The sequence below is a fragment of the Miniopterus schreibersii genome (assembly GCF_964146895.1).
Source record: "Miniopterus schreibersii genome assembly, chromosome: X".
Classification (NCBI taxonomy): domain Eukaryota; kingdom Metazoa; phylum Chordata; class Mammalia; order Chiroptera; family Miniopteridae; genus Miniopterus; species Miniopterus schreibersii.
In genome coordinates, this window is record NC_138104.1 from 27998242 (window position 1) to 28010339 (window position 12098).

The 12098-nt window shown below is 42.5% G+C and overlaps 1 protein-coding gene across 6 annotated transcripts; it reads right to left on the reverse strand.

Annotated features, from left to right (window-relative positions):
- Nucleotides 1-243: 243 nt before the first annotated feature.
- TCEAL3 (transcription elongation factor A like 3) lies at nt 244-2268 on the reverse strand. Of its 6 annotated transcripts, none has more exons than XM_081126784.1 (3): nt 2119-2268; nt 1502-1568; nt 244-1167 (listed from the first exon to the last, which is right to left on the reverse strand). In XM_081126784.1, exon 3 carries the CDS (start codon nt 1139-1141, stop codon nt 503-505), a length of 639 nt encoding a protein of 212 aa, XP_080982910.1. In that variant the 5' UTR covers nt 1142-1167; nt 1502-1568; nt 2119-2268; the 3' UTR covers nt 244-502. The 6 variants fall into 6 exon arrangements, with proteins under 6 accessions (XP_080982910.1, XP_080982911.1, XP_080982908.1 ...); XM_081126785.1 differs by having other exon boundaries at nt 2045-2268; XM_081126782.1 differs by having other exon boundaries at nt 244-1163; nt 2119-2267.
- Nucleotides 2269-12098: the final 9830 nt, after the last annotated feature.

Sequence of the window (12098 nt, forward strand, 5' to 3'; positions counted from 1 at the left end):
GGACATCAGTGCCCACTGACATGGTCACAACTAGGGGACAACATGGGGGTGGGCATGCCCACAGAGGAATGGCATGGATGTACCTAACCATCAGGTGACTGCACTTATAAGACCTATTTTTGGCTACCATGCAGGAAAAACCATCACCAGCTTTTTAGTGTATACATTTTCGGAGTCTTCTCTGCATAAGTGCATTATGCAAACATATTCACATTTTTACAAAATTGGGCTGACACTGTATATGTGGTTCTGAAAACTTTTTTATTGTTTTACAAAGTACCATGACCATCTCTTCCATGCACGTGGGTGAAAATCCCCTACTGAAACAGAGAGCACTGTATAGTTGGATCAAAAGGCTGCTGGTAACAAGAATGACAGACACTTATAGCAAAGTATCAGCTTAAGGTTGAAGCACATTGCCTGGCAAATGACACCCCCCCCCCCAAGGAAAGCAGGGTTGGAGTATTCTTATCAGAGAAATCAGAATTGAAGTCCAAGGACTTTAAAGATATGGGATATCATGTAAGCCCCTGTGGCCCCTACCTCCACCCCTCATTCCCCTGACACCCCGTTGGCCCCTTGGGAAGAATGGATCCTGTACATCTCTTTGCATCCAATGAAAACCACCCGTTTTCTGTTTTTTCCTTAGCTCTTCCTGAGCCCTTGACACATCTCCACATTCTCTCATCATCTCCTCACTGCCCAAATGCCTTTCCTGTAAGTCCTCCTGATAGTCCTTGGGGGAATCTTCTGTCCCCCTGTCCGTTTTTCGCTTTGCTTTCCGGGGCACATAATCTTCAGCCGGGCGCTTTTCGGCAGCCCGCAGCTGGCTCTCTGGCTTGGACTGGGGCTCTGGCTTGTCCTCACCGCGTGTTTTTCCCTCACCTTCAGACTTGCTCTGCTTTTCTTGTTTCCCATGATCATCTGGCTGTCCTTTGTCCTGGCACTTTTCCTCCTGCCCTGGCTTCCCCTCCACTTCTGGCTTTTCTTCCTCATCTGACTTTCCTTCATCTTCTGTATCTATTTCATCTTCTGTATCTACTTCATCTTCTGTATCTACTTCATCTTCTGTATCTATTTCATCATCTGGCTTTCCCTCACTTCCCAGCTTTTCTTCATTTTCATTGTCAAGTTTTTCCATGTTGAGATGTCCCCTCCTTTTCCTGTCTGGGGGGGGGGGTGAGATGGGAGGAGAGAAGAGAAAGGGGAGACCAGGAAGATTGAGGACTGGCTCAGATAGCACTGGCATCTGGCCTGTGGTCAGGGTTCCCTGAGCTGGCCTTCTGCCACACTTCCCTCCACTGTTACACACACACACACACACACACACACACACACACACACACACAGCCAACCATTTCTTTGGCAGGCCCTGCCATCTTCTGTACCATGCTTTAGCCTGGGTGGGGTGTGTTTATATATGTGCAGGTGGGCTCTCAGATTTTGCCCAAGCTGTGCCCTCCATACACACCCCACCTCCAGGGCCCCCCCTTTCACTGACCTGCAGGGATTCTGGACAGGTCCTTCCTTTTCTAGCCTTGAAGAGTGCTGGGGTCAGAGACGCAGACCTGCAGACAGGCAGGAGACAGGGGCAGGTGCTGCGTGCTCAGTGGACTGAGGTCCCTTTCCTGAATCTGGGTGCTGCACATCCAATGTTGCCCTCCCCTACCTGCCCCGCACCCAAGTGGCCGTATCTCTTTTCAGGCCTCAGGCACTAGACCAGAAAGCTTTCCAAACTGTTTGTGCCTCTGTGTCCCCCTCCCCTGAAGTTAATCTGCCCCACTCTCATTCCATTTTCGTGGAGGCCCGTATTTTCTCACAGGCGCAGTATAAGAGGGGGGTTATTTCCAGAATATGCCTACGTTTCGCTGTCGCACTGCGGGGGCAACCCCCCATTTAAAGCTTGAAAATGGATGGAGGCGCAGAGATGGGGTGGCGAGGGGGTGGCAGGGTCTGTAACGGGGTCCTCCCTCCGCACCTGGCGCCAGCTCCGCGTTCCCTTCCTCCCCCATCCCCGAGACTCCTTGGATTCCCCCACACCCACCGCTGCTCCGCATCCTTCTGGAATCCACCTCCACCCCTGCCAGGGCCGCAGGCAGTGCCCACCAGCCCACTGACCTGCGGGCCCGGGCCAGGCCTGCGCCTCCTCCGGCTCGTGGAAGCCCGCTCGCCCCTCACGGCTGCCAGGGCAGCTCAGGGAGCTGGCACCGCAGGAGCAACTGGAGCAGATGGCGCCAGAACCTGACTGGAGGCGGGTGCTGCTGGAGGGGGCGGACTACTGCTGCCCACGTGGGCTCCTGGCCGGTCACGTGAGCTCATCAGCCGCACTGAGCCCCCCTCACCCAGATGCGGAGGGACCTGGCAGCTGCAGACCACGGCGGGGGAGAGGGGTGATGGCAATGGGTGAGTCACTGAAACAGCAGCCGGAGGGGGCTTTCTGCCCGCAGGTTCTTTATTTACCTGGTGCGTTTCAGGTCCTCGCTCATCCCTTGAGAAGCCCATTATCAACAGGTCTAATAGCTGATACCGCGGAGGGCACCTGACTTCCCTAAGAGTGCTCAGCAACTGAGCCCCACAGACGCTTTTTTTTTTTTTTTAAATATATCTTTATTGATTTCAGAAAGGAGAGGGAGAGAGAGAGAGAGAGAGAGAGAGAAATATCAATGATGAGAGAGTCATTGATCTGCTGCCTCCTGCAGCCCGCAACCCGGGCAAGTGCCCTGACCGGGATCGTCTGGATCCTAGGTCGAGGCTCAGCCGCTGAGCCACGCCCAGCCAGGCCACAGCTCACTTTCAAGACCAGCTCTTTCTGACTCTCCAGAGCCCTGGTGGTTGTGCCCGCGAGGAAACTGTGCTGCCACCTTAAGTAGTGTTCCTGGGCCTCCTCTCTTAGTCCACATGTTCTCTCTCCCTAAGTGATCTCTGTTCATTTTCCTCCAAGCACAGATAATGCCCAAATTACATCTCCAGGGTAATCCCTCCCCTGAGGCTCAGACCTGTTTTTTGCTTTCCCACCAGCAATACAGGCGTTTCCCCACACCCTTTCTGACATGATGTGCAACACACTTTTTAATTTCCACTAATATGATAGGTGAGAAGTTTCTAAATGGCATTTTATTTTGCATTTTTCTATGTTTAATGACAATTTTAATATCATTATAAATTGTATGTTCATGTCTTTCCACATTTTTCTATTGGGTTGTTCTTTCTCCCTCATTTTTCAAGTGTTCTTTATACATTAACTACATTAGGCCTTTATCTATTATATGTGCTGCAAATATCTTTGTTAGTTGCTTTTTGGCTTTATGGTGTATTTCTGCCATACATTTTTTAAAATTTTATTTTATTGTTGACAGTATTACAGACGTCTCCCATTTCCCCCCTTTGCCCCCCTCCACCCAACCTCCACCCCACCCCAGGCCTTCCCCATGCTATTGTCTTTGTCCATGGGTTATGCATATATGTATATATATACTTAGGTTCATCTCCTACAGTCCCCTCCCTCCCATCCCTCACTGAGTTATTCTGTTCCATGCATCCATACCTCTGGACCTACTTTGTTGGTCAGTTTTTGTTCTTTAGATTCCACATATGCATGAGATCATGTGATATGTGTCTTTCTCTGCCTGGCTTCTTTCGCTTAGCATAATACTCTCCAGTTCCATCCATGCTGTCCCAAAGGGTAAGAGATCCTTTTTTACAGCTGCATAATATTCCATGGTGTAAATGTACCACAGCTTTTTTACCCACTCATCTTCTGATGGGCATTTGGGCCGTTTCCAGATCTTAGCTTCTGTAAATAACACTGCTATGAACATAGGGGTGCATATATTCTTTCTGATTGGTGTTTTGGGATTCTTATGATATATTCCCAGAAGTGGGATTGCTGGGTCAAACATCAGATCCATTTTTAATTTATTGAGGAAACTCCATACTATTTTCTATAGTGGCTGTACCAGTCTGCATTCCCACCAGCAGTATACTAGTGTTCCCTTTTCTCCACAACCTTACCGGCACTTGTTGATTTGTTGATGGTAGCCACTCTGGTAAGTGTGAAGTGATACCTCATTGTAGTTTTAATTTGCATCTCTCTGATGATTAGTGACTTTGAGCATTTTTTCATGTGTCTATCATCTGCCATACATTTTAATATATAGTCAAATTTATCATACTTTCATTGCATCTAGATTTTGATTCATAGTTAAGAACTTATTTTTCTACATGAGGTCAAAGAGGAATTTACCCATGTTTTCTTTTATTTGTTTTGAGGGCATCTGTTAAAGAATAAACCAGCACCAAACTGAATTGAACCTAAAATTGACTCAAGGTACTAGAGCAGGGGTGGGGAATGTCCAGCCTTCGGGCTATAATATGGCCCACGAAATCATTTGGTCTGGCCCTGCCAAGGAAACTGCAGGCAAGACTAGAAATTCAATAAATCTAGGAGCTTTTTTCATAGCTAATTTTTAAGCTGATAATTTTGTATGGGCTGTGAATGTTATCCAAATGGCCCCCGGCAGAAAAAAGGTTCCCCACCCCTGTAACTAGAGTAACAAAAATCAACACCCAGGGCTCATTGAAAGGGGAGGTGTTTCCTAACAAACCATCACCATAGGATGCTGGGAACCACAAATGTTTCAGTTTAAGTGTAATTAAAAACTGAAAAAAAGCTAGCCCTCACAAAGTCTTTAAGCTTAGCTTTGCAATATCTAGGTGGGCTTTGAACATAGATTATGGTGGTTCCAGACAGGAAGCACCTTTATTGGCTTGGCAAAGAAAACCTCTCGAGTAACGTACCATTATCCTAGTCCTCAAATTATTTCAATAAACACTTGTTCATGTACAATGCTGACACACAAAAATAACCAGAAACACAAAGAAAAAAGACATCATTAAGGAAGAAGCAGCAGAGATAACAGGTAACAAAAAGATCCATTACCTTTGAATTATCAGATACAGATTATTAAACCGCAATGCTCAGTGCAACATACAGATCTTGTAACATAGAAATCCACACCTGAAACCTATATGATCCTATCAACCAGTCACCCCAATAAATTCAATAAAAATAAATTTTAAAAAACCACAATGCTTTGTGTATTCAGATAAATAAAATCCAATCTTCGAATTTCAACAGAGAGCTAGAAACAAAAAAAGAGAAATTCTAAAACTAAAAAATAACTTAGCTAAAATTAGAAGCTCAATGGATGGCTTTAACAGATTAGATACAGCTCAAATAATTAGCCCTTGCCAGTGTGTCTCAGTGGTTACAGCATCGGCCCGCCACACCAAAGGGTCTTGGGTTTGATTCCTGGTCAAGGGCACATACCTGGGTTGCAGGTTCAATCCACGGGCCCTGCCAGGGCCTAGTGCAGGAAGCAAGCAAATCAATGTGTCTCTCACACTGATGTTTCTCTCTCTTTATCCCTCTCCCTCTCCCGCCCTCACACTCTCTAAAATACCAATGGGAAAAATATCCTCGAGTGAGAATTAACAAAAAAAGGAAGGATTAAAAAGGACTTGAAATTATATTCAGGAGAAACTATAAGGCTGAACACGTAGTTTAAAAAGGTGGAAAATAGCCCGGCCGGGCGTGGCTCAGCGGTTGAGAGTCGACCTAGGATCCAGGCGATCGGGGTTCGATTCCTGGTCAGGGCACATGCCCAGATTGCAGACTGCAGCCGATCAATGACTCTCTCATCATTGATGTTTCTCTCTCTCTCTCCCTCTCCCTCCCTCTCTCTGAAATCAATAAAGATATATTTTTTTAAAAAAGGTGGAAAATATAGATGGGAGGGTACAATAACATCTACCATGTTTTGTTTTGTTTTGTTTTATTGAATTTATTGGAATGACATTGGTTAATAAAAATTACATAGGTTTCAGGTGTACAATTCTATAATACATCATCTGTATATTGTAATGTGTATTCACCACCCAAGGTCTAACATATGTTTAATTGCAGTTCTGAAAGGAAAAAAGAAATGGAATTGTTCAGAGGCAATATTTGAAGATATAATGGCTGAGGATTTTCAGAACTGATGAAAGACATTGATCCATAGATCCAAGAAGTCCAACATATCCCAACAGAATAAATAAAAAGCAGCTCATCCCCAGCCAGTGTGGCTCAACGGTTGTGCATTGACCTATGATCCAGGAGATTTCGGTTCAGTTCCAGGTGAGGGCACATACCCAGGTTGCGGGCTCAATCTCCAGTAGGGGGCATGCAGGAGGCAGCCAATCAATGACTCTCTCATCATTGATGTTTCTATCTCTCTCCCTCTCCCTTCCTCTCTCTGAAATCGATAGTGATATATAAAAAAACCTCATGCATAGATGTATAATACTGAACTTGCACAGAACCAAAGACAAAGAAAATCATAAAAGTAGCCAGAAAAAATAAGAGGATGCCTTGAAAGGAACAAAAGTTAGGCTGACTTTTGGCTTCTCAACAGCAACAATGAAAGCATGAAGATGGTGAAATATCTTTAGTGTCTTAAAAGAAAATAAATGCCAACCAAAAAATTGATAACCAGCAAAAATACCATACAAAAATGAATGTGAAATAAATACATATACAAATAAATAGAAACAGAGTTTGCCAGCCACAGGCATGAACCAAAGGAAATACTAAATGCTAAAAGGCGTTTTTCAGATAACAGGAAAATGATTCCAGATGGAAGAATGAAGATGGAGGAAGGGATAAATATCTATGCAAACTTAAATAAATGCTATATAAAACAATAATATTATCTTGTTAATTCATGTTGAAAAATAACAAGTCAAGGGGGCTGGAGTAAAACTAAAGTTTCTGCATTATCTGGGGAGTGTGTAGAACAATAAATTAATATTAGCCTTTGATAAGTCAAGACTATATGCTATAATTGCCAGATAACCATTAAGGAACAGTAAAGAGTATAAATCCTAAAGAAGAAAAATCTAACAGCTCAGGTGGCACATATAGAAGGAACTTGTTACAATGGTTAATTTATATCTATTTATATCAATAAGTACATTAAATGTAAATGGTTTTGTGCACTGAAAGGTCACTGGTTCAATTCCTGGTCAGGGTACATGCCCAGGTTGCAGGTTCAATCCCTGATTGGGGTGTGTGCAGGAGGCAACGGATCGATATCGATATTTCTCTCACATCGATGGCTTTTTTCCTCTCTCCCTCTCCCTTCCTCGCTAAAAAAAAAAAATCAATAAAAAAATTTTTTTAAAATGTAAATGGTTTTACATGAAGCAATTAATAGATAAATATTTCAGACTGGAAAAAATGTAACTATATACTGTTTACAAAAGATATATCTAAAATGTAAAGATACATAAAGACTGAAAGTAAACATATAGGAAAATTATAACATGAAAACACTAACCAAAAAAAGTCCTTACAGTTAAATAAAATAGACTTTAAAGCAGAAAGCACTATAAGACATAAGGAGTGTCATTTTATATTTTAAAATTTGTGGCCCGGCCAGGCGTGGCTTAGTGGTTGAGCATCGACCTAGGATCCAGGAGATCACAGTTCGATTCCTGGTTGGAGCACATGCCCAGGTTGCGGGCTCAATTCCCCAGTCCGGGGCGTGCAGGAGGCAGCCAATCAATGACCACTCATCATTGAAGTTTCTATCTCTCTCTCTACTTCTCCCTTCCTCTTTCTGAAATCAATAGAGAGATATTTGAAGATAAATAAATTAAATAAAATTTGTATGCACTTATTAACTGGACCTCAAAATAAATTTTAAAAATTTGACAGAACAAGGAGAAATAGACCCTCCATTTCAGTGTTAAAACTTCTATCTCTGTAACTGTGAAAATATTTAAAATGAAATATTTAAAGTGTTGAAAGAAAGAAAAACCCCCCACCAACCTAAATTTCTATATCCAGTGAAACGATGCTTCAAAAGTGAAATAAAAATAACAAAGACCTTCTCAAAAGAACAAAAACTGATGGAATTCAGCACCAGAAAGTCTTCCCTTCAAGAAATATTAAGCCCTGGCAGGTGTGGCTCAGTTGGTTGGAGCATAGTCCCATACACCGAAAGGTGACGGGTTCAATTCGCAGACAGCACATACCCAGGTTACAGGTTCGATCCCGTTGGGGGGGGGGGTGCGGGAGGCAACCAATCAATGTTTCTCTCTTACATTGATGTTTTTCTCTCTCTCTCTCTCCCTAAAATTAAAAAAAAAAAAAAAAAAAAAGATGTTAAAATGGGTCAATAACTCAGATCTGTATAAAGGAAGAGCACTGAAATGGAATAAATCAAAGTAAAATAAAATGTTTTCGTTTTCTTACTTGTCATTGGTTGGTTTGTCTAAAGTAATAATAGTAATGTATTGATTGATTTTAGCATAAGGATAAGTGAAATGAATGACAAATACTTTGTAATAAGGTAACTTCACTATATATAAGTGAAGCAGAAGAGTGTTATTTGAAAGTGGGCTTAGTTAAAAATGTATATTGTAAACTCGAGGGAAATCACTTAAAAAACTTAAAAGAAATATAGTTGATAAGCTAAGGGAGAAATATGGAGTCTTATAAAAGAATTAAAACTAGAAAAGGCAGAGAAAAGAAGTCTCTGGCATCAAATAGAAAACAGTGTAAACATGGTTGATATTAATCCAAATATATAAAGAATCATTTTATTATTTTTAAATGTTTTTATTTATCTCAGAGGAAAGGAGAAGGAAGCATAGAAACATCAATGATGAGAGTCATTGATCGGCTACCTCCTGCACACCCCCTATCGGGGATCAAGCCCACAACCCAGGCATGTGGCCTAACCAGGAATCGAACCATGACCTCCTGGTTCATAGGTTGACGCTCAGCCACTGAGCCACACCAGCCAGGCTCAAGAATCATTTTAAATGTGTATGATCTAAACAGCCCTACTAAGGACAAAAATTGTCAGAGTAGATTAAAAAATAACTATATATTTTGTACAAGAGACCCACTTTAAATATAAAGACTCTCAGTGGTTAAAAGTAAAGCAGTGGAGCACTAGCTGGTTTGGCTCAATGGTTAGAGCATCGGCCTGCGGACTGAAGGGTCCCAGGTTCCATCCCGGCCAAGGGCATGTACCTCGGTTACAGGCTCAATCCCCGGCCCTGGTCAGGGGCATGCAGAAGCAACCAATTAATGTCTTTCTCACATTGATGTTTCTCGCTCTCTCTCCCCCTTCCACTCTCTCTGAAAAGCAGTGGAAAAGGTATCCTCGAATGAGGATTTTAAAAAATAAAAAATAAAATACTGTTTATAGCAGCACTCCTAAAATGCAGAATATGACAAAAGAATATGTCTATGACAAATATGAAACGACCTTACTGAGAGGGATGGGGAAATAAGGTGCTGCTGACATACATAAGTTTGGAAATGAGTGGAGTCTGTAAGACTAAAGGCAGATTTTCTCTGTATATAATATTAAGAAAATATAAACGAGCCCTTTCTGACTTGGCTCAGTGGTTAGAGCGTCAGCCCACAGACTGAAGAGTGTTGGGTTCGATTCCTGGTCAAGGGCACATACCTCGGTTGCAGGCTTGATCCCTGGCCCCGGGGCGGGGGACATGCGGGAGGTCACCAATCAATGTGTCTCTCACATCGATGTTTCTGTCTCTCCCCCTCCCTTCTACTCTCTCTAAAAAATAAAATCAATGGAAAAAATATCCTGGGGTGAAGATTAACTATATATATACAAATTATACACCTATACATCTCCTTACTCTGTCAAGTCAGAAGGCCTAGAAGCAATGACATCCCAACAGTAATGAGTACACCTAGCACCCAGATCCCTGGTTTTTAATACAATTCTCCAACCAAAGGTACCAGGGTTCCTTGGAGAAATGGCTGATTCTAGAACTTGGGCAGGAAATATGCAAGACTAGAGTATCTTGTAGTGCCAGAAAGAAAATGTTAAATACACACACACACACACACACACACACACATCCAATACATACAAAAGCCAACTGAAAGAGTTCCCAATGGCCAAAGTTGAAACAACTGGTGCAATGAAAACATAAAAAGTAGTATTAGATTATAATCTAAAGTATAAATATTAATGAATATTAACAAGTCCATGGTGATATAAATTACTAAAAGGAGGATAAGTCAAATACCCCACGCAGAATTCCAAATAAATTTTGTAGATACTCTGCTCTCAAGTAGGTGGAACACTCCACTCCTTAAGTGTTAACCATGCACAGTAACTTTCTTCCAAAGAGTATGTACAGTATGGAAAGGTAGATTGAAAAGAGTAAATTTAACATGGAGAATCCTGGCAAAGACTATGTCAGTCAGGTGACCAAAGTTCACATCAACAGTGATAATACTGATAGTATCTACCCTTTATATGATGTGATGAGGAATGGTACTTTACCTCTGTGGTCCTCTTCCTAAAAGCACTTAACCCCTCTGTAATCACAAGAAAAAAATCAAGCAAACCAAAATTGTGGGACATTATACAAAATACCCAACCAGCACCATTCAAGGGTGTCAAGGGCATCAAAAACAGGGAAAATCTGAGAAACTGTCACAGCCAAAAAGAGTCTAAGGAGACATGATGAGTAAATAGGGAATGTGGAGCCCTGGCCAGTGTGGCTCAGTTGGTTGGGCGTTGTCCCATGCACCAAAAGGTTCGATTCTTGGTCAGGGCACATGCCCAGGTTGCAGACTCGATGCCCAGTAGGGGGCGTGCAGAAGGCAGCCGATTGATGTTTCCCTCTCACATCAATGTTTTTCTCTCTCCCTCTTCCTCCCTCCCTCTCTCTCCAAAAATCTATTTAAAAATAGGGGATATAGCCTAGCCAGGCGTGGCTCAGCGGTTGAGCATCGACCTAGGATCCAGGCAATTGGAGTTCGATTCCCAGTCAGGGCACATGCCCGGGTGCGGGGCAATGACTCTCTCATCATTGATGTTTCTATCTTTCTCTCTCCCTCTCCTTTCCTTTCTCTTAAGTCAATAAAGATATATTTTTTAAAAAAATAGGGGATATTGAGTATGGGGTACACAGAACTCTACCATTTTGGCAATAATTCTGTAAAAATCTATAACTGTCCTAAAATAAGTTTATTTTAAAAACAATATAAACCAATAAAAGGCTAACAAAGATGGTGGGGAGGGGGGAGGATCACATGGGCCTGTTGAAATGCTAGGATGGGACTTAACAGGAATTTCCTGGGAGACAATTCCTTCTAAGAAAAAAGAGTCAGCAGACAAGAGATTAACAGGTGAGAATAGCATGGCATGTGGTCACTCGGACTTTTCTCCTGGCTCAATCTCCAGTATCTAAATACAGTAGAAATGGCTATATGCAAACACACACACACCAACAAAAACTTGGAAAGGAGTGTTTTCTAAGAACTTTATAAAATATTAAGGTCCAAGTGACAATTGGGTACTACCAACCTGATTTAGGGTTAACTCTACTGTAGGCAGAGAATTCTCCACCCTTCTGTTGAGATACTGTGCTGTGTTAGTCCATCATGATCTCCAGCCCCCCAGAAATAGGGGCCTTAGGAGGGTACAGGACCCATGAGATGAGGCACAGTGCCTGAAAAATGGCAAAACCCAGGAGAGAGTGGCACCCACCTCTCAGCTATCTGGACTTATTCCTGGACACAAGTGGAACCTCCCTCAGTCGTCTCCCAAACATCAAAAATAAGGAAAATTCAGGGGTTCTGGTTCTGCTAGTGCAGCACAGAGGGTAGTAGCTGGCCCAACACAGCTCAGTCTCAGTATCCCATCTGATCTTCTCCACAGTCTTGGAAGGCAAGTTTTATCCCCAATTCACAGATGACAAGACTGTAACTGCAAGGTTGATTCCCCCACAACTTTGAGTCCCAGAAATAATGTTTTACTCATCATTTCACATCCTGACAAGAATTTTTAAGTGTCTCCATGGCCTTCATAAGCTCACTGAACCATTCTTTTGATTGCTTAGTATTGTTTTCCTATTTTTTATGTAATATGCACACAAAAAATTACCCACAGATAACCACTGTTAGACACGGCTTTCAGAGTTTGTTTGTTTTTTCTGTACATAGATCACTAGGTAAATCTCTTTGCAGTTTTACAAAAATGGACTGATGCCATATA